General features: G+C 49.0%; 1 protein-coding gene across 2 annotated transcripts; it reads right to left on the bottom strand.

The window, feature by feature from the left end:
• Nucleotides 1-300: 300 nt before the first annotated feature.
• On the bottom strand, nucleotides 301-27,362 carry SYNM (synemin). 2 transcript variants are annotated; one of them, XM_063092268.1, is made up of 5 exons: nucleotides 26,449-27,362; nucleotides 19,595-19,719; nucleotides 8,441-8,511; nucleotides 4,250-6,699; nucleotides 301-3,313 (listed from the first exon to the last, which is right to left on the bottom strand). In XM_063092268.1, exons 1-5 carry the CDS (start codon nucleotides 27,256-27,258, stop codon nucleotides 2,993-2,995), a joined length of 3,777 nt encoding a protein of 1,258 aa, XP_062948338.1. In that variant the 5' UTR covers nucleotides 27,259-27,362; the 3' UTR covers nucleotides 301-2,992. The 2 variants fall into 2 exon arrangements, with proteins under 2 accessions (XP_062948338.1, XP_062948337.1); XM_063092267.1 differs by having other exon boundaries at nucleotides 301-6,699.
• Between the last annotated feature and the right edge of the window lie 447 nt (nucleotides 27,363-27,809).

Here is a 27,809-nt window from a genome sequence, read left to right on the forward strand (position 1 = left end):
GGTAACCAAGCCTGGGGCTATCCTGGTTTTAGTACTGAAAGTCCTGTGACCTGGAAAACCCCTCCATCCTATGCAAAATGGGATGGCTGTTCACGTCCTACTGGCACTTATCTTCCAAGCTGTGATGATGATGTTTTTGCCACAAACTGTCCAGTCTATATTTGAATACAAGCCTACGGGTTTACGCTGTGTCTGCCATGCTTTGTAGATCTGTGCTAACAATATTGAGTTCTGAGGAATTAGAGAAATGGAATATTTCATATTCACTCTCCCGAATAATTCTGTGCTACCATAAAAACATGACTGTAAACACACAGATGCTTTTAATTAGAGTTTAAAAGAAACCACACCAAAATCTACTGGAAAACAATTCATTCTCTTTAGGAACAATATGGTTTTTTCCCCCTCAGATTTTTATTTTTACACATTCTTGTGACATTTCCCTTTGTTGGGAACAGGAAGTTAGCAAAATCAGCTTCTTTGATGATTTCATTCTAAATATACAACTTAATATCAAAGCAACCATTGGGAAGTTGAAAAACATTACATGAATATTGTTTTATCTCAACAACAATAAAAAGGAAGACTGGTTGTGTTCACCCCCTGTCCAACCACAAAGTTGATTTCTCTGTCTCCAAACTGACTGTTTTTAAAGAACACGGAGCTTTGGGGTGACCTGTCCCAACGTCAAGGGCACACCCTGCTCCTTGGTGATCCAGAGACTTAATAACCAACCACAGTTTACAATTCCATGGTAAATACTTCTAGTAAGATACTTCTTGAAGACATCCATTACAACTTGGAGATGATAATTAAGATGTAAGACATTTATTTTCCAAAAGTAAATAGAAGTGGGACACTAATAATCTGTTCACATCAGCATCCATTTACAAGGTCACGAGCTAGGATAGTGACATCAAAGTAAGCCACTTAGACTAACAGACTCCTCATCGTCAGTCTGTCTTGCCATCAAAGAGGAGGCTGTCAGCTTGACCAATAAATCACTTATATGAATACCATTACAAATTACAGCTAAAGTAAGATCAGAACATCTTTGACTGTTTTAGAAATGACAAGTCTTGGCAGTCACCTGCAGTCTAACAATCACTAGTTCATTTGGCAGATGAACAGCAAAGGTTTAAACCTGCAATTCAAATCAACTTTTTCTTTAGACCCTGATTCACAGTGTTTTTAAAACAGATCATCTTGAAAGCTATGCTGCATTTCTCCTCCACTTATCAACTAAGAAAACTCACTCTCCCTAATCTACCTGCTGTAGCCATTACCAGGACCAAGAGCCATGCACCTTGGGAGTCTGAGGGCCACTATGTGAAACCCAGAGGGAAGGCCCTCCAATGCCGTACTCCTGCCCCAACATCATAACCTCCCTAAGGATAGCATGACCTCGAATCCTCATTCCTCAGTGTGCTACAGTCAGTTCTGTGACACCACGTTACAGGAAGGACAGTTCAGACACAATGTGAAGGAAACTAGTCTGGACTAAAATAACGCTGTGCTGCTAGAGATACAATCTTGATGTGATGCTACACCACCTTTAAAGATGGAAGCTTTAAAAACAAGACGCTTTTGTAAAATAAAGTGGATTCAACAGAACGCACTCATCCTAATATCTTAAACTAGGTGTTGTACATCTGCAGGTCCACACTCTGTGGGGCCTTTGTCATCCTGCAGGGCCCGTCCTGGGGGCCTCAGTGCAGGGCTGCGGGGGAGGCACTCTGTTCCTTCCCATCTTACTCTACTTACTGTGTTGTATTATTCGTTTCCCCGGACAAAACACCCCACTGTATGGTTTTTGTTGAAAGTGCATAAATCCGTGAGTTTGGCGTGTAGTTGTCACTTTCATCTTTCATTCTTTGAGCTCAGAAAGCCTACCACCACGTGAGTGGGTTGAGAACAGCTTCTTTGGGAGGCACAGTCCACCTTGTGTTTCCCACTTTCCTGGGCATGACCAACTTGCCGGTCCAGCTGGAGTCTGAGCATCAGCACTCTCTTCATTGTCTTCAGGGTCTACCTCCCACCAGTGAAATGAAATGTTTTGGTGCTAAGGGCTAAGGTGCAGAAGAGCTTAAGTATATATACTCAGATAGGAGCCAGCTACTCCAGAACTTAAGTTATAACAAAAAAGAATATTCAGATTGGGCGCTACTCAACGACTTAGTGCCGCAAAAAAAAAAAAAAAAAAAAAAAAAAAAAACAGTACTGTAAGCAATTCCCAATAATCATTTCCCCTACCCGTGGATCCAGGGCAGGGAACGTGTGCAAACACAGCAAGTATGTTAATTTGAAATACTGCAATGGACTACAACTGTCCTCTCCATAAAGTACTATATTTTTAAAAGGTTTGCACACAGAAAGCAATTCATTCGTCTTAAATTGAATTTAACTCTGTAAGTAACTTTGTACTAAAGATGAAATCATTGAGCAGATTTTTTTTTTAACATAAGCAGTCTTCTTATTTCCTATGGTTTCTTTTTGAAAAGACTTTAGAAAGAGAAAAATATTTATTTTTTCCTAAACATGTTAGTTTATTAATTCATATTAGCACATGCAAACAAAATCTACTCTTAAATATACTACTTTCATCTGGTTAATGTTTAGGCACCTCACCTATAGATAACTAATTATAGTTTCAAACAAACACAAGCCACGTCCATGAACAGGTGCAAAACTGGTAGAAATCACCTCCAGAAGTGAGGAGAAAACTCCAGAAAAAGGAACTTTAAGACTAAAAAGAAGTGTTTTGTAAAAGATCCCACTCAAAAATAAAATTCCAGTGCCTTTTAAGGCATGAATTAATTTGAAACCTTTACAGATTATAGTAAATTGACACTGCCTGGAGTACTCTTTAAAGAAAGCATAAAAGGGGAGGTTTAATGGTGAGCCTCCCCACACCCCTTGAAATAAGTGCACGCCTTTGTATGTTGGCATGTTACTGAACAAGATGCCATTTAAGACAAAATGTATCTGCTTATCAAAACCAATGCCCATCACTCTCCTCCTCCTCCTTGTCTAGGTACAGGAGGGCCACTTTCTTCTCATCAGAAATCACCGACCTTTGGTCTACCATCCTCTGCAGCTGCACCGTCTTATCGAAGTCGGCCTGCTGCATGCCCTTTTCTCCAGGGGCCTGGTGTCCGTCCCCAGCAGAGGCCTGAAAGCTCACGCCAGCTGCCTGGTCATTCCTACTGTCAGCATCTCTCCAGGCACCACGGTCAGAGGCCCTGCGAGCTTCTGCCTCTGTCCCTGCCTCTGGTGTCCAGCTGGGGATCGCCTCTATGTTACTCACGTCCATCTGAAAGGTAAACGAAGTTTCTTTGGGCCCCAGGGCAATGTGCCTTGGCACTCTGCTGCTGTCCACTGACCCTCCTAGCTCAGGGGAGTCTGCTGAAGCAGCAAGCACAAACGTTTTGGACACGGGTCCACAGATAACACTGTGCTCAGAGGTTCTGGTTTCTGTGGGACCTAGCTGAATGTGCCTAAGGGATCTGCTAATGCCTGGTGTTCCTTCTGCACCCAGCGTGTCCCCTTCACTATCCTCCTGAGGAGATTCAGAATAGACCCTTTGGAAGGTGCTCTTTTCAGTCATGAGGACTCTTCCACCCACGGCATAACTACGAGCGGCCTGCATCACATCTGCTGAGCCCTGTGTGTGGACAACGCTTTCTGAGTCGCTACCCTCCACAGGCTGAGGAACTGGCACATGGTAAACTATCTGCTCAGGGGTTTCATGTCTCCGAGGCCCGATGCTGATGTGCCTGACAGATGTGCTGCTCCCTGGTGACTCTTCAGTGTGAAGAGAATCTCCGCTGACACCCCACTCCAGTTCATCTGAAAGGGGGGCTGTGAAGTGGATTTGCTCACTGAACCCTTCCTTAGGACCTAACTGAAGATGCCTTACAGAAGTCTGGGTACCCAGGGACTTTTCTGTTGCAAAATTATCACCACCATTCCCTGCCCCAGAAAGGGGACCCCGAAATATAATTTCCTTTTCAGCATGAAACTGCTTGGAGCCAAATGTGCTGGGCCTCCCCCTTCTGTCAGTATCTGTGGAAAGCTCTGCCGGGCCAGGCTCTTCTGTGTCCCTTGCCTCCAGACATGCAGGGGCAGGGCCTCTGAAGACGACTTCTTGGGACACTTGACTTTGATTAGCACCCAGCGTAACGTGCCGCACAGACCAGCTGGCTCCGACCGGGCTCACTGCCTGACTTAGGTTGCCTTCCCCACTTACCTCCACCACCTCTGCAGTGGGTCCTTCGTAGGAGACTTGCTCAGTCCTCCAGATTTCAGTGGGGCCTAGTCTAATGTGCCTTACAGACTGGCTCATGTCCTCCAGCACATGCGACTGGACGAAGCCCCCTGGGCTGCTGACTTCCACGGTGGCCGACACAGGGCCCTGGGAAGTGAGCTGTTCCGTGCTGCAGGAGACCTGGCTGGTGTCGTCCCCTTCACCAGAGGGGCTGTACAGTTCCCTGGTGGCCCAGCGCTTGAAGCGACTACCGGTGGCCAGGGCCTCGGCTCCATCTTCCCCGTCTGGGCTTCCAGATGCTTGGCCCTGACGCTTGGTCAAACCATCCCGCACCACGGACTCCACGGCCTTCTCAATCTCACTGGCTTCATCTCTGCTCAGCTCCTCCAGGTCTAACTGGTCAGCATCCACAGTTTGCGAGAGGTTGACCTCAGCGACTAAGGTGACAGAATCACCACCCGGGGTCTGGACTTTCTTGACGTCGACAGAAACACTGCCGGGTTCATCCTCCCCATCCCTGGTGAGGGCGGCCAGCTCCTCCTTCACGCCCTCGGGAAGGGTTTCCTCCAGCTGCCCGATCACCTCCACCAGCTGGTGCCGGGGCTCCTTGGAGAAGACGTCCTTAATGGAGGTGTGCAACTCATGCGGTATTTTAATTTCTTTTTCAATGACTGTGGGTTCAGCATGAAATTCACCACTGCTAACTTGTTCTATCCAGTGCGTGGGACCCACGTCCCCTTCCAGAGAGGGTTCTGGAACATCCAGGGGCTTCACAACCTGCTCTCCCAGTGCATCATCCCTCTTTCTTCTTCTCCAAGTCCCCTGCACGATTTCATCTTGCCAAGAGTACCTGATGGTGGACTCTTCCTCAATGTGGACCTGCCCGTACACTGAGCCCTCGTCCCCATCATGCCCCCCAGGGTGCTCATCTGGGGTCGACACAAAATAACTCTGCTCTCCCTCCGAGTCACCTGCTTCTGTCACCTCTTCAACGTGAGCTATGTTCTCCCGGGGCTGCTCGGTCCTCTCATGTTGATGAACAGAGAATGTGACATCGGTCTCCCCGTAACTTTCCTCCTCCTCAACGAGCCCCTTGGGGCCGGGAGACACGTCGTCAACCTCCTCCACTTCGAATGGGGTCGGCAGCTCCTCTGACTTCTCACCACCCACGTAGCTCACGGGCTCCTCGACGATCTCCACGTTGACAACCCTGGCCCTCCCCTCCTTTCCTTTCAGCCCCAGGTTGATGACATCTCCTGTCACCTGCTCCGCCGGCCTTCCCTTCAGCCCCACCTCCTTAACATCCTTGCTTAAAAGGTAGTCCAGGCCAGCTTCACCTGAAATGTCGACATCTTCTGTCAGCTTGGACTCCACGACGATTTCAGTCTTTGTTTTCCTGTCACCAGGAAGCTCCTTCCTGTCCACGTAAGTGACTTTTGTGTCAGGAAAAGAATTAGGAGATGCTTCCATATCAGGAGACTCGGTAAACTGCTTAAGGATGCTGGTGACAATGTTTTCTGCTATGGTTTCTGTCATGGAATCGCCCTGTAGAGAGCTGGCCGTGTCACTGGCGCTCAGCCTGAACCCCGCCTCTCTTGTTCCCGCCTCTCCCCCCGCACCCCCACCAGCATCCTTCCCAGCGGGCGTCTGTGAACCTTTTGGGGTCACCTCCGCTCTGCTGTCCTGGGATAGTTCTAGACTAATTGGTATGTCCCTTTCTCTTACACTTTCCTCCTTCGCCGACTCCGTCCCTTTGGCCTTGTCCCTCATCTGCTGGCTTTCTCTCGCTCTCGCTTCCTTGTCCAACTTTGTCAGCTCCTCCCACCGCAAGTTTCTTTCCTCTGAAGCCTTCTCTTTAGAATCGAACATTTTCTCTTCGTGCTTCGTTCTGATGGTTCCTGTCCTGTTTCTTTCTTGCTCTCTTGTGGCTTTTGCTTCTGTTTTCTTTTCCACAATGACAGTCCTCTCATCTGACCAAGTGCTCTCAGAAGCACCTGCCACCACATTGTCGCGGCGTTCTCGGGATGACCCGTGGGCAACTGTGGAATCTTTGGCTAAATAAGTGGGTACACCCCTTGTACCTTCAGTATTTGGTCTATCGGGGAATGTTTTCACTTGAGCTTCAGTATTTCTTGAAAAGCCATAAGTTGGAGAGAAAGTTCTGAAACTGGCTTCCCTGCTGACAGTTTTTTCGTAAGAGTTTTCCTGCTGGGTTGTGGCCAAGGAAGAATATCCTGAGCCCAGGAAGCCTCTCGCAGTAGCACTTCCGGTAGACGTGGGTCTCCGAGACCCAAGGTGCCCCGACAGGTTAGAGTACAGTGCCGAGCTGTGATTTACACTCGCCAAAGGTGCTTTCTGCCTCAGAAATAGATTTCTTTCATTTTTCCTCTGTAATACTGAGTCGGTATATTGACAGGATATGTTTCTGAGCTCTGTAGAAATTGAACAAACAGTTCATTAAAATGACAAACATCCTTTCCTTTTTTCATCTTAAAAGCACTGTTGCAGGCCAAATCCCACCTCATTATAATAAACATACACTATTATCACATAAAGGTCATTATAAATATTTTCAGTACCCAAATTATATTTTTGGTAGTTTTAAAAATTCTGTTACAATAAAAGATAGCACTACAAATACTTCAGGCCAACACTTTTCTCCAATTACTGATATTAAAATATATTTACTCATCTGAACAAAAATATCAAACAAGTGATCACAAAGCACAGCACAAGAGGTCAGAGGTGCTAGTTTTTGTGGCTAAAATTTCACAATATTATGATATTTAGGAATCATTAATTTCTACTTTGTCAAGATAAGTTTATTTTACTCACTTTAGCCAAGAAAAGCTCTATAATTACAAAGTGTATAACTATTAAACACCAAATAGCATTACCCCCACAACCACCATTTAATATGCTTTTACTTTTTACTGATTTCCACAGTGGGCAAACAAGTATTGAAGAATTTAATTTTTTTTTAAGTGTCCTGATTTTTTCTATTTTTACACCTGACTACCTCTTCATTTGAAAAACCGACAGTGCAGAAAGCAGACTAGCTGCCAACATTGTCTTAATGTCATGATCCTGGAGTTTGAGGGCATCCTTGGGGCTTCTGGTTTTGCTCTAGACCACCCATAGACAGTGCTATCCTGTGGGGTTTGCAAACTCCACCAGGGTAACGTGCTCCTAGACGTCCCCCAGAGCTGGAACACAGCCTTCTCTCCCCTTCGTCTCTCTCACATCAGCCAAGGCCAGAGGCCTTCTTCAGACAGATCCCAACATACAGGAAAAGGACCAAGCCAGGACATATTCCACAGAGATTCCTCTTTTCAAGTCAACATACTGATCCTAAACTGAGAAGTCCCAGAAGATGAGCCCCCAGGAAACAGTGCAGGAATCACCTGATTTTCAATTAAGGTTCAACAAGAAATACAGAAGATCACCGACTGGTTTTATGTCTATAATCTTGTTGGCAAGTGGCCAACATTATTTTATACAATATTACAAAAGAAACATAAGCTCATTAATAAGTATTGGTACATCCACAATCTAGGAACTTACCTGTACATTTATTCAACAGTTAGTTGATGGACACCTATAATGTACAGGGCACAGAACTATTTGGAAGCTCAAAGTGTAATAAAAGAATTCACAATTAGTAATCTTTATTCTAAAGCTTACTTTCTTTTGGCATAATATGTATTTGCTAAAATAAATTTAGTTTACAAATATTAAGTCACTACATCCTTCAAGACGCTTAAAAAACAATGAATAAATAAAACAAGTTAACAGAGACACCCACTGTCCCTCTTTCTGAGCTCTTCCTGGGTTCTAAAATGACAACTAGTAAAATATCAGCAAGCTCCTGACTTAGAATGTTGGTCCTCCTTGGAGGTTGGTCCTGAGCCCTTTTTTCTCTCTCCCCTCTCTCTAGGTTATGTGATGGATTTCCAGACTTATGCATCCATCTGTAAAAAATTTAGGGGATGAAGCAAACTTTGAAATCTGGTGAATGAATAATTCTTACTTTATACATGTCAAATATTAACTGGTACCTGGCAGACTGATTAGTAGCCACTTCCTTTGCTTTTTTCAAACTTACTTTCAAAATTAGAACAGTTCAGATAGAAAGCATTTTATAGTTAAATAATTAGCTCTTCTTATATGTACCTTGTGGCATGTTCTCAATGTACTCAGTCCAGATCAGTATCTCCGGGTTACTTTCTCCTTCCAGTAAGGCCCTGTAAAAATAATTTAAAACAAAACAAAACAAAATTCATTAGGAAATAAAAGAGCAAGAAGGGCCTTTAACAAAATGTATTATGTAGTGTTTGGTCAACGACCACACTATCGCTGTGCCAAATGTTCTAGGACTCATGTCTGAAGACGTGGCTGGGGCAGGGGCTGCACCACACGGGAGCCAGCCCACCTGTCACCCTCAGCAGACCTGGGCAGGGCCACACTGCTCTGTCACTGTGCCTGCCACCTGACAGATGCTTAGCAGATGCTGGCCGCATGAAAACAAGAGTGGGCTAGGGCTTCAGGGATACTGACAGCCGAGCCCTCCTAGAAAGCCTTCCCAACCCAGGGCACAGAGGAGCACGACAAGGTGGTGCTGGAGAGAGTAGGCCCCGCAGGGGAGGTCAGAGTCTGGCTTCTCTGGGAAGTGGGGCAGGGCCCACACATGGCACGTACCCCAGGGCTAGAGGGCCCTGGAAAAATGACAACCCCCACTGGGGTCTTTAGAGTCACAAGGGGCAGGGGGCAGTTGCATGGAGCAGAGCAAGCTGGCACTTGTTTGTAAATAAGGCAGCTGGACTACTCTGGTTTTCAAACTGGGTTCCATGGGGACATCTTGGAGATGGGGAAGGAGGAAAGCCAGAAGGTGGGCAGGTGCGAAGGAAGAGGAAGAGCTGCAGACCCCCGCACTACCACACTCCCAGGCCTCGCTTCATCCAGAGTTACAGCCCATCATCTCGTTAATAAAACAGTGGAAAAGTCCCCAGGTAGGTGTGTTCTTTGGCTTTGTCTAGCCCCGTAACTCTAAAATTATAGCCTTCACTAAGTCCTCATTCCCGCCTAGCACTGCAGAACCCAGCGTTGAGGGGGTTGGCCTCACGGCCCCAGCATGCGGTGGGGGTCAGCACCAGGATGCCCGTCAGCTCACAGAGACCCCTGCGGCTGAGGGTGGCTGTGGACCTGACGTTGTTGATTTGCTAGAGCAACACGTGAAGTCACCAACTCCAGACCCAAAAAACACACTGGATATGGCAAAGGGCAACCAGACCCAGAGCCCACTTGGAAACGCTGACACCACTACTGAGAGCTGGGCACGAAAAGAAAGGAGGGTGTGCAGATCTGAGCAGGGACTTGGCAGTTTGGGCAAACCATGCCAAGTTTTCTCTCCACTGATTTAAACGTAGTGATCCCCACAAATGTGAGAAGCCTGTGGGCAGCTGGAAGGAAGCAAAGGAGGCCAGAGGGACTGCACTCGAGGTGTACACAGCGGGCTTGCCCGGGAGCAGTAACCCGGGGCCCCAGCCCTTCCACTCAGGGAGAAAGCCAGGAAACAGGACACCAGCCCATTAATCCCACACCCTCATGACAAGGCATTTTAGGTTCCAGGAACACAACAGCTTCCACCACGGAGAAGATTCTGAGTGTATAATATGAGGAGCACTCAGGGTAAAAGCCAGACTCCATGTCTGCACCCCAGGATGACAGGAGCAGAGAGGTGTGTCCTACAGCTAAGGGGGCCAGAGCAGGGCTTAGGGAGATGGGCCACATTCCAGTTCAGATGCTCCCTCAGCCTGTTCAGCAGCAAGCCTCGGGTGCCACGGAGCCCGAGTCAGGACAGAAGGTGCCTGTGAGGAGCCCAGGTCAGCAGAAGACATAAATGACAGGTCTGGGGGTGGGGGGCTCAGGATGAAGGAGATCCATGCCCTTGGGGGACAAATACGTCTCCTCTCCCACCTCAAAGAAGAATGGTTCTGTTCCTCCTTCAGGGGAAATCCAAAGTGACACCAAACTCTTACTAAGTTCAGGACCCTGAGTGGTGCTATCAACCGTACGAGGCACCCACCCCCTGTGACTTGTGGTCTAGCACTGGGGACAAGACACAGCACCAGGCCTCCCACGCCCAGGGCCCTCAGCAGTCTCGGCTAAGGCTGAGCACCGAGCGAGCGCCGTTACAACCCTCCCATCTATTCACTGGTGTGGCCCCAGCTGCCTGGCTCAGGGCCTCTGGTCAGTGTCCTAGCTCTTGGTGACAGGATTGGTACACAGACACAGTGTCTTGGCCCAGAGCACACAGCTCGACAGTAGAAAAGTAGGCTGCAAACTCAGGTGGCCTGTGCTCTCTACCCTCCCCTGTGAGGCCAGAGACCAGGATATTTCATACAAATTTCAGAAAGTGCAGACCCTGCAGATAGACCTTCCAGGTCTTATTAATGAAAGTCAATTCAACATCTCTTGGTGATTTCATTCAAGATGCCCCTAAATGGCTCTCCTGTAAGAGCAGGAGAAAAGAGTATTCTCCTATAAGAGTGTGGGGAAGAGCTCAGTCCCTCATCTGTGTCCCCCCATCAATGGCTGGCTCCCAGAAGGCAGGGTACGTATCACCTTCTCTACTCAAGCACCTAGCACAGGGCCCTAGATGCACAGCTGGACGCCGATCACTTAACTCATACCTCAGGAGCATACTTCAATGGCAGACACAGCATCCTGCCATCCATAATTCAGCTGACATAGCCAGACGAACACAGTCCAGGCTAGCACAGCAAAGGCACAGACAAAACCATTGACAGGGGCCAGAAACGTGCCATTTCCTCTAAGCTCTTCAAGGAACATTCTGAAGGAACACTCATACAGCTTTAAGAGCTGGGCAGCGCCCTCCCCGAGGCTGCAGTTAAAGCTGGTTATTTTGAGAGTGGTGGAGGAAAGCTGCCTCCAAGGCTGGGAGAAATGCCGAGCCCCTGACTCACGGGCTATTAGTGAGCCCTTCAGCCAGCTCCACGGCTCAGGGGCCCCCAAGCAGGAAGACAGGCAAACATGTGGAGGAAAACCCAAGCCCCAGGCCTCCTCTGGGAGCCCAACACAAACCCTGGGTGAGGAAGTGAGCTGCAAGGTGGCCCTGGCCAGGCTCCAGGCCCTAATGGGCCCCCAGCGTCCTACCCAGGCCCGCAGCAGAGCTCTGTGTGGCACAGATTATCCTAATGGAATTTCAGGGCATGTCGTTGTTACTCAGCACTGTGGGTGCAATGCCGCCCCCGAAATGAGGCCGAGAGGGAGAAAGGAGGGGCAGTTGGGAGATGTTTCCAGAAGCCACACCTGCGGGGGCCTGCCTTGTCCTGGGCTCTGCGGAGGGCTCATGGCAGGAAAGATGCCCTAGGACAGCATCCCTTGGTGACCAAGCTCCACAGAGGGTGGGGACAGCCCATGCCACTAGGTCACTGGGAAGGAAGGGAGGGGAGGAGGGGGACAGGCCGGATTCTACCCACACAGGAGCATCGCCATCTCAGCTGGAAAGGGCAAGAACCACCACGGCTTTACGTCAAGGAGGCCCAGGAGGAGAGGGCGCCGGGAATGACTTCTGGTCATTCCCTCCATGGTCACTATTAACTCCCGAAAGCCATCTCTAGGTCAACAGTAGAGACTAAGAAAAACCAGGGGATCAACAGAGAGACAAAAGGTCACTCACAAAACAGAGAGAGGAAGTGCGGGGAGTGGCTAATGGAGCCAGCTCTGGAGTGAGGTGGCCCAGATTCAAATCCTGAACCTGCCACTTCCTAGGTCTATGTCCTGGGCAGGCCACCCAAACCCACTATGACTCAGCTTCCCCGATTCTGAAATGGGGGAGACTCAAAGGTTTGTGGTAGTAATTCATCAAGGAAATAAGTGGAAAGTTCTTGGAACCATGGGTGTCACGGAATAAGTGCTTAATAAATGTCATCTGTCACACCCACATCACCATCATCATCTCCTACAACTCTGAAGAAAATGAATCATCGGTTAACTAAAGCAGGTCAAGAGGGGAAAGGATTCTGGAGCACCTATATTTTATGGTTAACTAAGTGTTAATTAGTTTATTTGGCTAGCAACCAAATATATCTAATTGATCCTCTCAATTATGTATTCTTAAAACTACAAGATGTTATTAATTTCAAATATTTCACTTAGTAACCAGATAAGTCTCAGTGTTAACACGTTTTTATGTCTTCAAAAAAAATAGGATTTAACTTAAAAAAAAAACAAAATGTACTTCTCCAAGACCTTGAGAAACCCCTAAGAAATGTTTTCCTTTAAACAGACACATGAACAGGTATAGGTGGCCTAAAAAATAATGGAGCAACCAGAAATATCATTAGAGGCTATAAACATGAGGAGTTTTTGCATCACTTTATTAGCAGTCTAAATCTAGACCAGGACCGAATCATATTTTCCTCAGTTAAAACAGGCTGTTTCTGTCCACCGGAATCAGAATGAGGGAAGAGAAAGCTTCGCATGCTCTGCCCTGCACAGACACACAAAGAACACTTTTTGATGTTGTTGCTTCTAATTTAACCTTTTAAAAGGGCTTTTGCCTGAAAGACTCCAGGCAGCAAATCTCTGCTTTACATTTTCATGTCTGGCTAGGCAAGACCTCCTTCAGGATTTTTCTTTTGAGCACTCATTTTGGCCCTGCTTTCCATTTTTTTTCCAGTGAAATTCAGAACAATCGTTATGTCTTTCATTCACCAAAACATAAAAAGCAGGGACTCTCTGAGCCCTGACAGAGGCAGCATCGCCTGTGTTCCAGACCAGAGATCCAGGACAGGCCTCAGCGTGGTGGCTTCTGCACTTGGTTTATTCCTGGGTAGTCGCACATTGGGAGGCTATTTTCTAACGGCACTCCTGCAAGGTCTCAATCAGCAGTGACAGGGGCTTGGGACACGGCAGGTTCTAGATCCTGCCACCGTTTTCACCGTCTTCAGATTATCCACCAGTGCTTTGTGGGCACCTGCTTCACGGCCAGGGCTCTGTGCTGGGTGCTCTGGCATGCAACAGCACCTGACGAGCAGCACATTCCTCACCCACTCTTACCCACAAGCCTCCCAGGCCCCCCTGCCTGTCCACACCAGCCAGCTCTGCTGACACCGCCACGGCCACCTCCAGCAGGTCCTCATCACCTCAATCTCCAACGACTAGAAAGAAACTCCTGAGGCCTCCCTACACCTGCCCACAGACACCTGCCCTCCACCTTCCTGCAGCTGCCCACCCCCCATGGCACCTGCCTAGACTGCCCCCTGCCTGCCACAGAAAGCCCCACCTCAGCCTGCAGGCACTGGAGGCCCCTGCAACCCGCCTCCTTCCCAGACCTCTGTGCGCTCCCCCTGCATTACCCTCCCTGCTCTCATTCTCTTATCCAAACTCACCCACCTGCAGCTCCTTCTGACTCCTTTCCACCAGCTCAATTCCTATCTCCCCACTTTCCCCACCACCCTCAAGGCCCAACTCAACCCCCACCCCCTTTGAAAATCTCTCCTAATCACCGCGGCTGGAAGCTCTCCGTCCCTTCTCTGAACCATCTTTACCTGGTCCTGTGGGCTGGCAGTGAACCATATACAGTATTGCCTGGAAACATGCATTCTATTATTTTAACATCTTATTTGACTTTTTTACCTAAACATACTGGGTCCCTCCTCCCATGCACCCCTACTGTTCACCTCCCCCTCTCCTACGTGTCTGTTCAAATCTCCCTCATCCTTCAAGACCCTGATCAACCTCCCCTCCCTCTTGAAGCCTTCCCTGATTCTCACGTTCCTTCTGATCTCCAGATACCTTGTACTTGTGCGTCTTTTGTGGCATCTTGTTTCCTGCCGTGTGGGAAGCTACACAGGTCCACACCACCTTATCTATAGCATATGTTTCTCAACATTAAGGCCACACTGGCCGCCCCCTTGCAGTCCCCGGAGCCCAGCATTGTACCCTGCATGACAAGCATCTCTGGAGCAGGCTGAAGGCACAGACATGAGCTCACAGTACACTCAACAACCTCACGGATATGGCTCTTGCTCATTCTTCACATGGGGCCACCAAATGCCACACTAGCTCAGTCCTCAGGTCCTCATCCAGGCTGTTCCCTCTGCCTGGAAAGCCCTTCCCACATGGTCATCTTCTGGTTTCCCTTCCTGTGAGAACCAAGCACTGCCTCTTCCAGAAAGCTCTCCCTGCATGCCTCGTCAGCCTCCCACTGCACCCAGCTCATCACATCCTAGAACTGAGGACAGGGGCTGTGTCCTCACCTTCTTCTGCCCACAGTATCCCAGTACATCCTGCACTTTTCTCTCTGGCTCCACAGTCAGCAGGGCCTCGAGCTGAAAAGCCCTGGCTTAAGGCCCGAAGTTCAAATCTCAGGCTCTCTACTTACCAGCTACATGAACTTTTATATAACCTCCTTGAACTTGGATTTCGTCACACCCAAAATATGCCTCTTTGGTGAGGTCATAAAAATCAGAGATACTGTCTACAAGGCACTTAGCACGTGCAAGGTGCTAAACAAAGGACCGCTATTGTTACTTATCCATCAAAGATCAGAGGGACAGGAAGGCTGCTTTGAAATGAATCAAAAAGTAAGATGGGACAGACAGGTGGACAGTCATGAGATAAAGAAAATTTAGTGAAATTTCACTGGAGAACCCAAGTGGTGGGTATAAGAGTGCTTACGATTCTTTCCACTTTTTAATGTTTGAACATTTTCATAACAAAATGATGGGAGAACTAGACAGACTATCCATGTTGACACGACTCTGAAAAATTAAGACTTAAAGGAATGAATTGTGTTGCTCATCCGGGGCGTTCAGAGCTTCAAGTTCTGTCCAATCCGAGTTACTTCCTTGTCTAAAATGTGGTCCCTCCAGTGGCTCCACAAGATTCTATGACCTTGGGCAGGACCAATGCAGCCCTGTGGGGACAGCCACACGTGGCTGCAAGCAGACAAGACTGAGATGTGGGGCCTAGTGCCAGCTTGTGGAACATTCCCACACCTTCTTCTCTCCTCCACCAATCCATCCTGTCACGGCCTCCATGCTGCTGTGAGACAGGCTTGGTACCTACTGGATGCCCCTGGGCCGCTCAGCAAACAGTGGTGAGCACACAAATCACCTGAGACTTTGTTATAAGGCCCACTTTGATCCTGTAGGCCTGGAGTCAGGCCGAAACTCTGCATTTCCAACAAGCTTGCGATGCCTCATGAGGTAGACACTGCAGGGCCGGGGCCACTCTGTGAGCAGTGAGGCCCTGGGCCAGGGCTTCTCTACACTGGCTGCACCTGACAATCATCCAGGGAGGTTTAAAACCACCATGCCTGGTCCTATCCCACGCTAACCTAATCAGAATCTCCAGGGCTGGGTGAGTCTCAGGCGCAGTCCAGACTGAGACCCACACCCACCCCGTGTCTAGGCATCTCCTCTGTGACCACCCGCTGCTAGTGCAATAAACATTTGCCCTCCAGGAAAGACCTTGTGATTGCTGCAGATGAGGCGGATGGCCACCTCCAGCCCCACACAACCACACTGGTGCCAAAGAGGCGGGAGGGAGCGCAGCCCGTGCCAGCCTGCGGGCTGTATCAACGGCCCCAAGACCAGCCCCACACCAGTGCCACAGCTACTGCTAATCGCCACCTGCAACACAGGATAGGGTGGTGGCGGTGCTGCCTGCCTTCTGGCACTCGAAGGTCTCATTCCCATACTCACCTGCCAGGCGAGGTGCCAGCATCCTCCCTGGCCACCAACCGGCTGACGAGGTTTGATGAAAACCTCCAGCCTTGGACTGTGAGGTTTGCTTTAATTTTATTAAATTATATCTTCATTTATAAGTTACAAGTCTATATTTAGAAATTACAAATATACACATATTATTTTACGATTAATGTTTCTCCTTCTCTGGGAAGGTTATCAGGAAGGGCCAAATAGCTGGGCTGGGAAGTGTTCAAGACCCCTGAGAGCTGGCTGTGGAACAGAGGACAAATTCTAGCAAAATGTGCTTTGAGCTTTAAAGAGTCACAGTCTCTTCCCTTATACATGCGATTTCAAATCAGATGACCCACAGGACGATGATCTAAGCATCAACTAAGCAGTTTTGGAGGCAATGGCTGCCACAGGAAAACCTGGAGCAAATCAGCCTGAGGTCGAGAGCAATCCCAGCCACAGTGTCATCATCTCTGCCCCTCTGCCCTGTGGGGCGTGAGTGCCCCACTGCCCTCAGGAAGGCAGGGTGTAGGGGGAGGCCAACATTCTCAAAGATGGTGGGTCAAGGTTTGCAAAGACCAAACGGGCACTTTAGTGAAAGAGTAAGGGTCAGATGAACAAAAGTGCACTAACAGGAATTTTCACACGTGTCCTCAGAATTTGAGCAGCAGCACAGACTACCCGTCAAGGATGACAAGGGCTTAACCTTTAAGACACTCAGTGGTAATAAACAAAATGTTAGCTCTGGGATTATTCAGCCATCTGCATGTCTTTTATGTCTGTGAGCATCTCTCAGACCTAACCCCAAGTGCTGTGACGCAGGAGGACTCAGCAGTTCTACACACTAAGGGTGGTAATCTGCAGCTGGGCAGGGCCCAGCGTATTCCAGGCTCCTGGCGGGGCTCATCTTCCTGTGCAAACTTGGACAGCAGAAAGAAGTGCAGTGAAATCAATGACTCACTCACTCCCCTGAAAGCACAGATGGCTCCTGAACTCCTAGGAGATGGCCAATTCAATCAATAATTGGGTTAGGGAAAAGGTGGCAACAGACAAGCAATAAACTCTGTCCCTGCCGACAGTCAGGCTGCTAACAGTGAGCAGGAATGGCTCAGGATTGATGCCCCCGACAGAAGCTAAGCTGGTAGTGTTGAGAATACCCTACCTAAAAGGCAGGCCCTGACTTTCAGACAAGACACCTACCTGCGCACCCTGTCTTCTCAGGATGAGAAGAGGGGGCGGGACAAAGTGGGGAAGGAAAGGGCTCAAAATCCCAGAGAGACAAAGCACAAAACAAAACTCTCCTGATTCCAACCCAGAGAACTATTATGAAAAGGGAACAGAAAAATCTAACTGCCTTCCTAGGGAAAAGATTCATCTCACATCAGGCATTACCTAACACGGACAGAGGAGTCAGCTTTCTGGGCATCCACTCCAGAACAGTGCCCAATTTGGGGTAACTCCCACCCCAGTCTCAATCCACGTGGCTCACGAGAGGCTGACCCCATCTGAGCTGTAGAGCACTTCATCCTGCTGGCCAGGGATGGGCACATGACCCAACAGAGCCACAGCACTGGGCTGGGAGCCCTGCCAGAATGGTTGGGAAGAGGCTCCCTCTTTTAAATAGGGGCGTGAGGCTCAGGCGACACAAGCCTAGAACTGCCCAGTAGCCCATCCTGCCACAGAGCCCAGAAAAAAGGGACCAGATAAGGCAGGGACGGGTCACTGTCAACCTCATCCAGCCATCTGGACCAACTGTGCCTGAAACCAAGGACTCTTTTGGTTACATGAGTAATAAATTCCTTTTTTTGACTTGAGCCAGTCTGACAAGGATTTCTGTCATTTGCAACCAAAAAAATTCTGATTAATGCTTTCTTCTCCCAAATAAAGCCTGACTGTTTTGAAGTTTTCCTTTTTAGTAAAGCTCAGCAGATGTTTGAATACCCTACCAATTTAACTTTGCAAGTATTCATCCCATGAGATTTCCAAGGAGAATACCAGAGATGGGCTCAGGAAGGATGGGCTGGCCGGTGCCACCTCTCCCCTCTCTGAGCCCCATCCAACAGTCCCTTCCACAGAACTCAGCCGGAGCATGGCTCTCAGAGGGGGATCCAGAAAAGCCCCCACTGGCTTGGGCCCAGGACCAGCCCTCTATTCAGCTGCAGCTCCTCCAGGGACTGCTGTGCCCCTGGGCAGGCCTCGCCCCTGGGCAGCCACCTTGGGTCCAGGCCAGGGGCTGCCGGACAGCCTGCTCCCTGTTCACTGACAGTCACAAAGGCTGTGATGAAAGGCTGGCGCCGGTCCTTCAGGCAATAAGGACAGCGCAGCTGGCCCAAGGTTGCAGTGTGGACAGTAAGCACACACCAGCCAGGTGCCCTGTCTTTTAATGGACATCAAAGAAACTCAGGCCACTGTGACAGTCTTAGAGCAAAAAGTCATCATCAGAAGATTGCAGAAGCAGCCTACAGGGAGCTCTGAAGCAGGCCTGGGCTCTGGCCCTGCTCTGCCCCTGACCAGGGGAATGGGCCTTGGTCCCCTTCTTCTCCTCTCCAGGTTTAACTTCCATCTTTTAAGGATGAAGCCACCGCAGCATGGCACTGATGACTTATGCCTTCTACTCCTTTGCCAAGGCAGTTTTCAAAGCTCGTTCACACCTGCGATCAATGTATACTCACCACAATCCTGGGAACGAAGCAGGCATCATGCTCACATTACACGGTTTCGTGGGTAAGGCACAGGTCTGGAGCCAGAGCTACCTGGTCCTGCCCCCACCAGCCTGCAACCCTGACCACCAGGCCTCTCTCTCATCTGTAAAAGGGAGTGGTATACACCTCGGAGGGTGACTGGGAACAGAGAACAGCTGCGAAGTACTTAGCACCCTGTCTGGCAGCCAGTAAGGCCATAATTGTGGCTATTGTTATCATTCTTAAAAGTGGGGGGTGAGGAGTGCTGCTCTGCTGGCTCACAGGCCACACTGGGGACACAGGACACGGGGCTTCCTTCTCTGCCCCACCCCGCACCCAGCCCCTTTGAACACTCTGTGACCTTTTCATCCGGGTCAGCTATGTTAAATGCAAGTCAACATCTTGATAAATAAAGCCGGTTGCCCTAGAGCACCATGCTAATCTCTTGGCAGAGGTGCAGTTCTTTAGGCCAAACTCATTGGGGGAGGCAGGAGGGGTGTCAGGGCTCTGGGATTTAAAGCAGCAGTACAACAGGCAGATCGACTCAGACTTCCTGGGTCCAAATCCTGGCCCTCCAGTTTCTAGCTCTGTAACTTCTCTGTGTAAAGTCTGTTCACCTGTAAACACAGTATCTAGTTCACAGGATCCAATGAGTTGACACGTATAAAGCTCTTAAACACACAAACACTAGGTAAGGGGGCGAGGCTTGGCTACTCCCATCACTGAGGGCGTGGGGGACACATGCACAGGGATCTGAGCAAGCCCCTGATCTTCCTCTTGCCCTTGGCCCTGGCCTCCTTGCCTGGCCATGCCAAGGGCTGCTCCCTGCTTGTCACAAAGCTACAGGGACTGCACAGGGACTATTGTGATTTTACTCCATTGGCTCCATCAAGGCAGACACAGCACAGCATCCTTACCGATAGGTTGCCACTTCCAGGCTGAGGCCAGTCTTCACCTGCACAAGCTCCTGATAGTCCCGCAGCCGGTCAGCCATGGCCAAGGTGAGGGCCGCCTTCTCATCCTCCAGGCAGTCAATCACTCGCTAAAGAGAGCAAAAGGGCTTTTAGATTAGAGAGCTGGAGCTTTACTGGGTTGAACTACTAAAGGTATCAACAGTTCAGGGCATAGAAAGAGATGAAAAACCTCCAGGCTTATTAAATATGCAGTCATTTGCAAGGATTATGTCAAATATTCGATCTCTTCCACATGGAAGATTTTTTTTTTACTGCATATGGAAAATTTTGATGGGACATGGCTTCTCTGTTCAAACTCTCTAATAAACATGAATGCTTAGGAGTTTATTCAAATCATGTCTACAGATTAGGCACCAGTCCACTTAGGAAAGCCATACATCAAACCAGTCATCTAAGATGCTACTGAAAATAAGCCAAGACTAAAAACTGGGGGTTTTACAATATTTAAAACAGAAGCCACTCAGATTTGAATTAGAAGGTCCCCCCAAAGTCAGGCTTTCCCAACAATAAGCAGGTAAACTGATATACAGCTCTGTGTTTCCCCAGAAAAGCTACTTTAAAATCATCTGAGGAGAAATATATTTGGGCATAAATAACAAAATTCAGACCCAGATCTAAACTCTCTTGTTGGGAGTGCTAGCAGCACGCAGTTAATGAAGGTCGCCTTGGCATGGTGTTCTCGAGGCTGCACTCAAGCAGGATGTCTCTCCCCCATCTGCAAGTACTCCTCCTTCTGCACCCCACCTCTACCCCAGTGCCCTCTGCACACGAGAGTCTTTAGAAAGTTTGTGGAAAAACAAAATCGAAAGATAATACAAATCTTTCTGGGAACTTTTTGAAGTACCCTCATACAAGCCACACAGCATGCACTTGGTGAACTGAATTTAAAAATGAAATGATCAAGATGATATTGTCCTCCAAATGTACCACTTTAGGTCAACAGTATCTTTTAATTAATGAAGGCAATGGCTTCATTTGTACCATCTTACAGTTTTGTGTTTTCCTCCTAGCTGTTAACTAGCTAATCTAAGGAATAATTAACCAAGCAAATATCTAAACATTAAAATAATCCATAGACTTAACTTCCTATTTGTCATGAAATAGTATTATTTCTGAACATAATTAACTAAGCTAAGCTACACCTATAAACTTCTATTTTTGTAGTAATTCAAAAATGGTAAGACTATCAGGAAAAGGAATATATTTTCATTGCTACTAGAATCACTCCACCAAATGCACCTTGCTAGATGCTGAGGTGCCACAATAAACATTTAAATATGTAATGTTTGTGAAACCAAGGAAGGGACTTAACTAAGCTCTCACACCAGATTCGTCATTTTTTAAAATGCATAAACAGTTCTGCTTCCCATAACCGTTCTATTTCTAAGCCAATGATTGTTGTTACATTCTCTTCATACACAAAGGGTGCTAAAAACAAAAAACACTTAGCTTTTAAAACAAAATTTAAGAATCACTGGCTAATGTCCCAGGTGGATGTATGTTAACAGACCCCAAAGCTGGCATTATAAGCAGATAAAGAGGTTCACCAAAGCAGACCATTTGCCAGTCTTGATTTAAGTGAGAGCTGCCAGAATTTAGACACAATATTCACACACTCTATAGTTAAGTCTCGGTGTTAAAATCCTATGTTGCCCTGTTTTAGAGAGAATATAAATCCCAGTACAAGGTTATAATATAAAATGTGCTGTAAACAATTTAAATATATATATATAGTACATATCTACCCTTTGTACTACAAGAAATTTGACCTAAATATCAAAACTTGAGAATTTGTAATAATTTATTCTTTACAGAGAAATTCAAGTGTTATTCAAATGCTTAGAAAAAAATATCAGATGAACTCAATTCTCCAACCACAAACCTCCTAAGCAGGTCAGCATTTCCCAGCCATGCCACAGGGGTACACACGAAGATTCTCTCCTCCCAGAGGACATGGAATAGATCTGTACCCCACAAAATATGAAGAGGAAAATCGAACTATATTTAAGTTGAAAAAAGCATAGTTCCAACCACCTTCCATGTGAGTCAACTCTTCCTAAATTGTCAAAGGAAAATTAGTTGACTTTTGGAAGCAGAAGCATAAAACTTATTGGCTCCCAAAGCTCTCTGCAGAAATAGTAACCAATTCCTGCTGGTTGAGGAAAGCCCAGACTTGGGCTCTGCTTGGCTAGAAGTTTTCAAGCTGAGGGCCAGGCCAGAGGCAGTGGAGCACCAGCCAGGGGATGCTAATTCTAACCCAAGCAGAAGCAGTTTCACCTAAGGTTGCAAAAGCTTGAGAGAGAGGTCACCTTTTTTAGCTGCTATTTAGAGAACTTTTGGGCGGTGTGACCACTGATGATGAAATCTAGCTCTATGCCAGGGAAAGCACGCTGCTGCTAGTGTCAAAAGAATTTTCTCTTAACCAAACAGGAGCCACCCTTGCTAAGCAAGTCACACACTTAGAATCCTGAATGCTAGAGCTTGAGGGGATTTAAAAACTGTGATAACCTCACTCAGACACAAAAACTAAATACATTAATAATAAGCATAAATTAGATGCTAAGTATTTATGGCTCCAGCCTAGACAGCACCCTGAACTGCAGACTCAGATCTTACAGTCCCAGGTGGGTATCTAAGAGGCATCTCATGCTGAACATGTGTGAATCAAACCCAGGTCTCCCACCCAAATCTGCCCCCCTGCACCAACCCCCTCCAGCAAAGAGCACTCCCCTTTTTCACGTTGCTCAAGCCCCATGCCCTGGCGTCAACTTTAATTTTTCCCCCTCTCCCACCACATCCAACCCATCAGCAAACCCTGCTGGCTTCAACTTCAAAGTAGGTCCTCTTCTCAGCCCCCTCACTCCCACCCCTGGCCCAAGCCTCCAGCACCTCCTACATTGATTATTCCAACAGTCTCTTAACAAGGTCTCCCTGCTCCCACTCTTGCCAATACAGTTTGTTTTCAACACAGCAGTGACAGTGATTCCATTAAGACACAGTCAGGTCCCAACTCCCCTCCGCCCAGAACCATCCAGTGGCTTCTCACAGCATTCAAAATCCAAGTCCTGTAGCAGCCACTCTGCCCCTCATTTGCTGCATCCCAGCCACGCTGGCATCCTGTCTCCTTAACTCCATGCACTGTTTCCACCTCGAGGCCTTTGAGGTTAAGAGACTTTCCCTGCTTTGTTTGGTATTTTCCACTGCTGTATCCCCAGCACCGAAGAGGCGAGCTGGGCACAATAAGCACTCAACAGCTGCTAGTTGAATGAATGAGCTGAACATATGCAACCTGTCTACTACTTTCATTATTCCTATTTCACAAATGGGGAAACTGAGTTGCAAACAGATTAGAGAACTTAACCAGCTCAAACAGTGGCAGAATCAGAATTTAGGCCAGGACAGGACAGCTGCAGAGAGCTGACCCTTAGCTACATGGCTCATCTTGTCCTCTTTCCAATCAAAAGACAGTTTTCATTCAATCATGTTTTGGGGGCTTGGAATCCTTTCACAGCCTCAGTGGCTAAGAGCTCACTTTCATAAGCAAAAATCTCAGTGTTTAAGATAAGGCTGGCATAAATCACAAACATCTTGTTTTTTCCCAAAGCCCCTTCCTACAGACTGGTATGTGACTCAGGCTTCAAGTGATCTAGACTACATATAAAATGCTTGGAACTTGGAGGTCAGTTCAGCAAACTTTGTGCTCACAAATCTGAGGCGTGGGGTAGGCCAGTGAATATCACCTCACATAGAGAAGGCACATAGACCATCTGGGAAGGATCAGCTTTCTCAGAGTAGAGTCCTACCTAGTGAGTGTATTTCCCCCTTGAGCTGCAGAATGGGGTCCAGAGGCCAGGGAGATGCTGGACATTCTGTGGGGGCCACCCTCCACCGCAGCCAGCTCCCTCCTCCAGGTATAGGAGGGGCGGGGAGGTATTAAACCACATGGAACACAGAATGAAATAAATGGAAGAGACTAATGCTAAAACTATTCTAATGACAGCCAGCTGAAAGGGTCTTAAAGTATTTTAGGATTTTGGGGCCGAGCCCGTGGCGCACTCGGGAGAGTGTGGCGCTAGGAGCGTGGCGACACTCCCGCCGAGGGTTCGGATCCTATATAGGAATGGCCGGTGCACTCACTGGCTGAGTGCCGGTCATGAAAACGACAAAAAAAAAAAAGTATTTTAGGATTTTAAGTTAACAGGGCACCTCCAAACTAGCCCTTTGGAAGAGCAATCATCATTCTTCTATGAATGCAAAGGGAATACTGGTTAAAGGTTTCTCTGATGAAACAGAAGAGAGAGAATGTTGCCCAGTGGTTAGCTGCTCAGGCAGCAGAACCAGAGTTGAATCCTGGTTTAACTATTTACTAACTAGGTAACCAATGTGTCTCAGTTTCATCATCTGCAAAATGAGGCTAATATTAGTACCCACCTCCTAAGATTAGTGGGAGGACTAATGCTGAATATGTGTGAAGAGCTTGGTACCAGTGGTACCTGGTACATAAGATGCACTTGATAAAGGCTAACTCTGACTAACAAAACATTATAGAATATTAGTTAAACCAGTTTTTAGGATTTTTTCAGTCTCCCAGAGTGAACTTCTACAGAATGTGAAAAAATTAAGGGCTCGGAATTAAATTATCAATACTCACTCTTTAACACAATTCCTAGCATTTTTATGATTGGTGTTGAATATTTTGGAATGCGATTTGAAAGACAGTTGCTTTAAGCTAACTGGGGAAAGATTCAGAATAGGGATATGGTAGTAACGGGTAATATTCAGTACAATGAAACCTCAACAAATTGGAACTGAAAAATATCCAAGTTCTCATCGACATTTTTTTCTTGCTCTTTACTTTTAGAAGAAAATAGCTAATTCCAACAAGAGAGCTGTATCACCAGACTGGAAGCTGAGGGTGCGGTCCTAGTCCCAGGGCAAGTGTGACCTCAGGAAAGGCACTTCCCCAGGTGGGTTCCAGGGTCCCTGTGACAAAGGATGGTGATTCTAACTGTACTTCCAAGTCCCCATCTCTCCTCCTGTCAGAAGAACTATGATTTCACCTGTTTCAGATGTGGAGTTCCACTGAAGATTTCATTAAGGGAAAAGAATTCTGCCATTATAAAGAACACTGAAACCAGAGTTTCAAGGTCCAAAATGAGCCAAGTGAAAGCTGACTGTATGTGAATAGTGAGGGTTGAGTCCACACAACACGCTTCAAAAAAGCATTTTGCAAACCTATTTGCACAGCACAGGCCCTTGAGGCAGCATGGGGGTTCCCTGGGCAGAAAGTCCGGTAGACACTCTTTTTGGCTGAGTCACAACACCCACTGGTTTAAAGCTTCATGAACGCCCGCATTAAGATACTTTTTAACTTTCACTCAACACAGAGCATGGGGCCCTGTGGAACTCAAACCCCTGGCCACGGTTGTTGAAAAGGGAAGCAGGTGCTCCACAGTCTCTGGAAATCAACAAATACTGCAGCTGGTCCCTGTCCTTGCTCTACCTACAGCAAAGCCCAGGCGAAAACACTTTCAAAATTATGAGGCAGAGACCAAACAAAACCCACAACCCAATTTAGTGCCATTCTGTTTTACATGATTTCCCATCTAGTCTGCAGCTCTTTGAATACTTTAACTATAGCACAGCTCGAGGGACCCAGGGCTAATCAATACAGGTTTGCTCATTTGTGGACACCTGTCACATCACCCCCGTTACTCCATACCACAACTCCCATGTTCCCTTCACTCATAATGTTTAAAAAGCACAAAATTACTCCATCTCAGATCTTTAACTCAGCTGTAAACTGCTCTCACAATATTTCTGAAATTGTACAAATGTTATTTCCAACTGTCATCCTGAGAACTGCTGATAGCATAATTTGGGAATATTTCCAATTCTGGCTGAGGCTGGGCGGGGGCCAAAGGCTAGGACTGGACTGTGTGTACAGACAATAAATCAGCCACAGGTGTTAAGAGGGTTTGGGCTTTGCTTCTCTGAATTAGTAACTGTTTCTGTTATTCCGCACTCGTAATAACATCCTGTCACAGGGACCGCTTTCCCACAACTTTTACACTACCCAGAGATCTGACACCAGCTTGTCCTGTGAGCAAAATGTCTGTGATCAAGCTCTTTTCTGCATTATGGTTGCTGCCCCTCCCAAGAACAAACAAGGCCCACACACAACCCCTCGCCTCCCTGGGAGTCACAACCAGATGCCTCGGATGGGAAAACATTCCAGCAAAATAAAAGCCGTTTTGGAAACCAATTTAACTTTTTCCCATAGGGACCCTCTGGATAAGGACTTGCCATTGCCCTGAAACCTCCCAACACCGTGACCTATCCGAGAAGGAATGGACTGTCACGTCGGGGAGTCAGACAGGTTTCTTGGCTGACTTTTAGGTCTAGGTCTACTAGGTCGAGGAAGCACAAGGAATGGAAAGAAAACCTAGAGCAACAGGGTCCTTTGTCAGGATGTGCTCAGTCACGTCAAGACCTAAACAAGTTGTCGAGGTAACAAGATGAGAGGGTCAGGGCTATCCACCGGGACCCGCCCCATGGCCCTCGCGCGCTGAGTCGATGGACCAATGGACTGCGCGAGATGCTGGGACCCTGCTGTCCACCGCAGAGCCAAGCTTCTCTCGGCGCCCGGGTCCCTGGGCCACTTGGGCACCCCTGGGCGGGCCCTATCCGTCCACGACGCGGCGCACCGGGAGCCCCGCCGCTCCCCCACCCCACCATGAGCGGGGCGCCGGGGCGGGGGAAGGCGTGGGAGGAGGGTGCCGTTCCCGCGCACGGACCTGCCGCTCCTCGGCCTGCAGCGCGTACTCCTCGCGCATCCGCAACAGCTCGTCCTCCAGCCGCGCGCGCAGCTGCTCCAGCTCGATCGCCTCACGCCGCAGGGCCTCCGCCTCCTGCGCGCACAGCCGCGACTCCTCCTCGGCCTCGAGCCGGCTCTCCTGGCCCCGCCGCAGCGCCTCCTCCAGCTGGCACACCTCGTCCTCGTATAGCTGCACGGTCTCCCGCCACGACTCGGCCACCAGCAGCGCGTAGCCGTCATGCACCTCCCGCAGGCGCGGCGGGGGCGCGGCGAGGCCGGCGGCCCGGGCGCGGTAGTGCAGGGTCGGGCCGGCGGCGCGCGCGCGCAGCTCCCGCACGTCGCGCTCGTGGGCCTCCTCGAGGCCATGGCGCTCCGCCTGTAGCCGGCCCAGCAGCGCCTCGAGGGCGGCGTGCGCGCCTAGAGCTTCCTGCAGCTCGCGCCGCTCCGCGCCCAGCTCGGCGTCCAGCCGGCCGCGGGCGGCGCGCTCTTCCGCGCCCAGCTGCTGCAGCTCCCGCAGCTCCCGCCGCAGCGCGTCGCGCTCGCCCTCGGCCAGAGCCGTGGCCCAGCTCAGCTCGTCCAGCTGCTGCCGCAAGCTGCGCGCCTCCTCGGCGAAGCGGGCCTGCTCCTCGGCCCACAGACCCTCCTGCCCGCGCCGGCCGCGCAGCTCCTCCTCCAGGAGCAGATTCTCACGCTCCAGCTCCCGCACCCGGCACACGTAGTCGTAGAGCCGGGCGTTGAGCTCCTGCAGCTCGGCCTTCTCCGGGCCCGTCTGCAGGCGCCAGGACAGCATCTTGCTGGGTGTGTGGGGCTCTCCCGGCCGATCGGTTCCCTCCTGCCCTGGTCTTGTCCCTACCGCCGCACCACCGCACCACCCCGACCCCGCCGCTGCCCCGGAGGCCCGCAGACTGGGGCGGGAGCTGGCGAGGCGCTGCACTTAGCGGACGGGGCGGGCCGGGTGGGCGCGGGCCACAGCCTCCAGCCAATCACAGCGCGGCCCGGCGTGGCCACTGCGGCCGGACAGCGCCCCCTGCCGGAATGACCGCTGTGCTGCCAGGCGGCCCAGCCCGGGACCGGGTGGCAGTGATCGTCGCCGGCGTCGGGTAACGCGGGGGCGAGGCTCGCTGGCTGGGCAGGGCTCTGAGAAGGGATGCGGGAGGGGCCTCCCTACCGCTGCCCCGTCACCTGCAGCACCCAAGTGTCCTGGCGTTCATGGATGGAAACAGAAGACACCACTGAGTGAGATAAAGCTGAATGCCGGTCGTTTACCAGAGACTTTTCATCTCAGGCCCTGGAGATTCGGGGGTTCTATTTTTTAAAAATTATATATGTGTATGTAACATA

The sequence above is a fragment of the Cynocephalus volans genome, chromosome 3 (genome assembly GCF_027409185.1).
Source record: "Cynocephalus volans isolate mCynVol1 chromosome 3, mCynVol1.pri, whole genome shotgun sequence".
NCBI classification, from domain to species: domain Eukaryota; kingdom Metazoa; phylum Chordata; class Mammalia; order Dermoptera; family Cynocephalidae; genus Cynocephalus; species Cynocephalus volans.

Bases quoted from the DNA above. Each gene is read 5' to 3' on its own strand.
- SYNM (XM_063092267.1), bottom strand. From the start codon at position 27,258: ATGCTGTCCTGGCGCCTGCAGACGGGCCCGGAGAAGGCCGAGCTGCAG. The intron at 19,720-26,448 runs GTCCGTGCGCGG...TGCTCTCTTTAG, and splicing joins TGCAGGCCGAGGAGCGGCAG to CGAGTGATTGACTGCCTGGA. The intron at 6,700-8,440 runs GTACATATAAGA...CAATTTCTACAG, and splicing joins CATTGAGAACATGCCACAAG to AGCTCAGAAACATATCCTGT.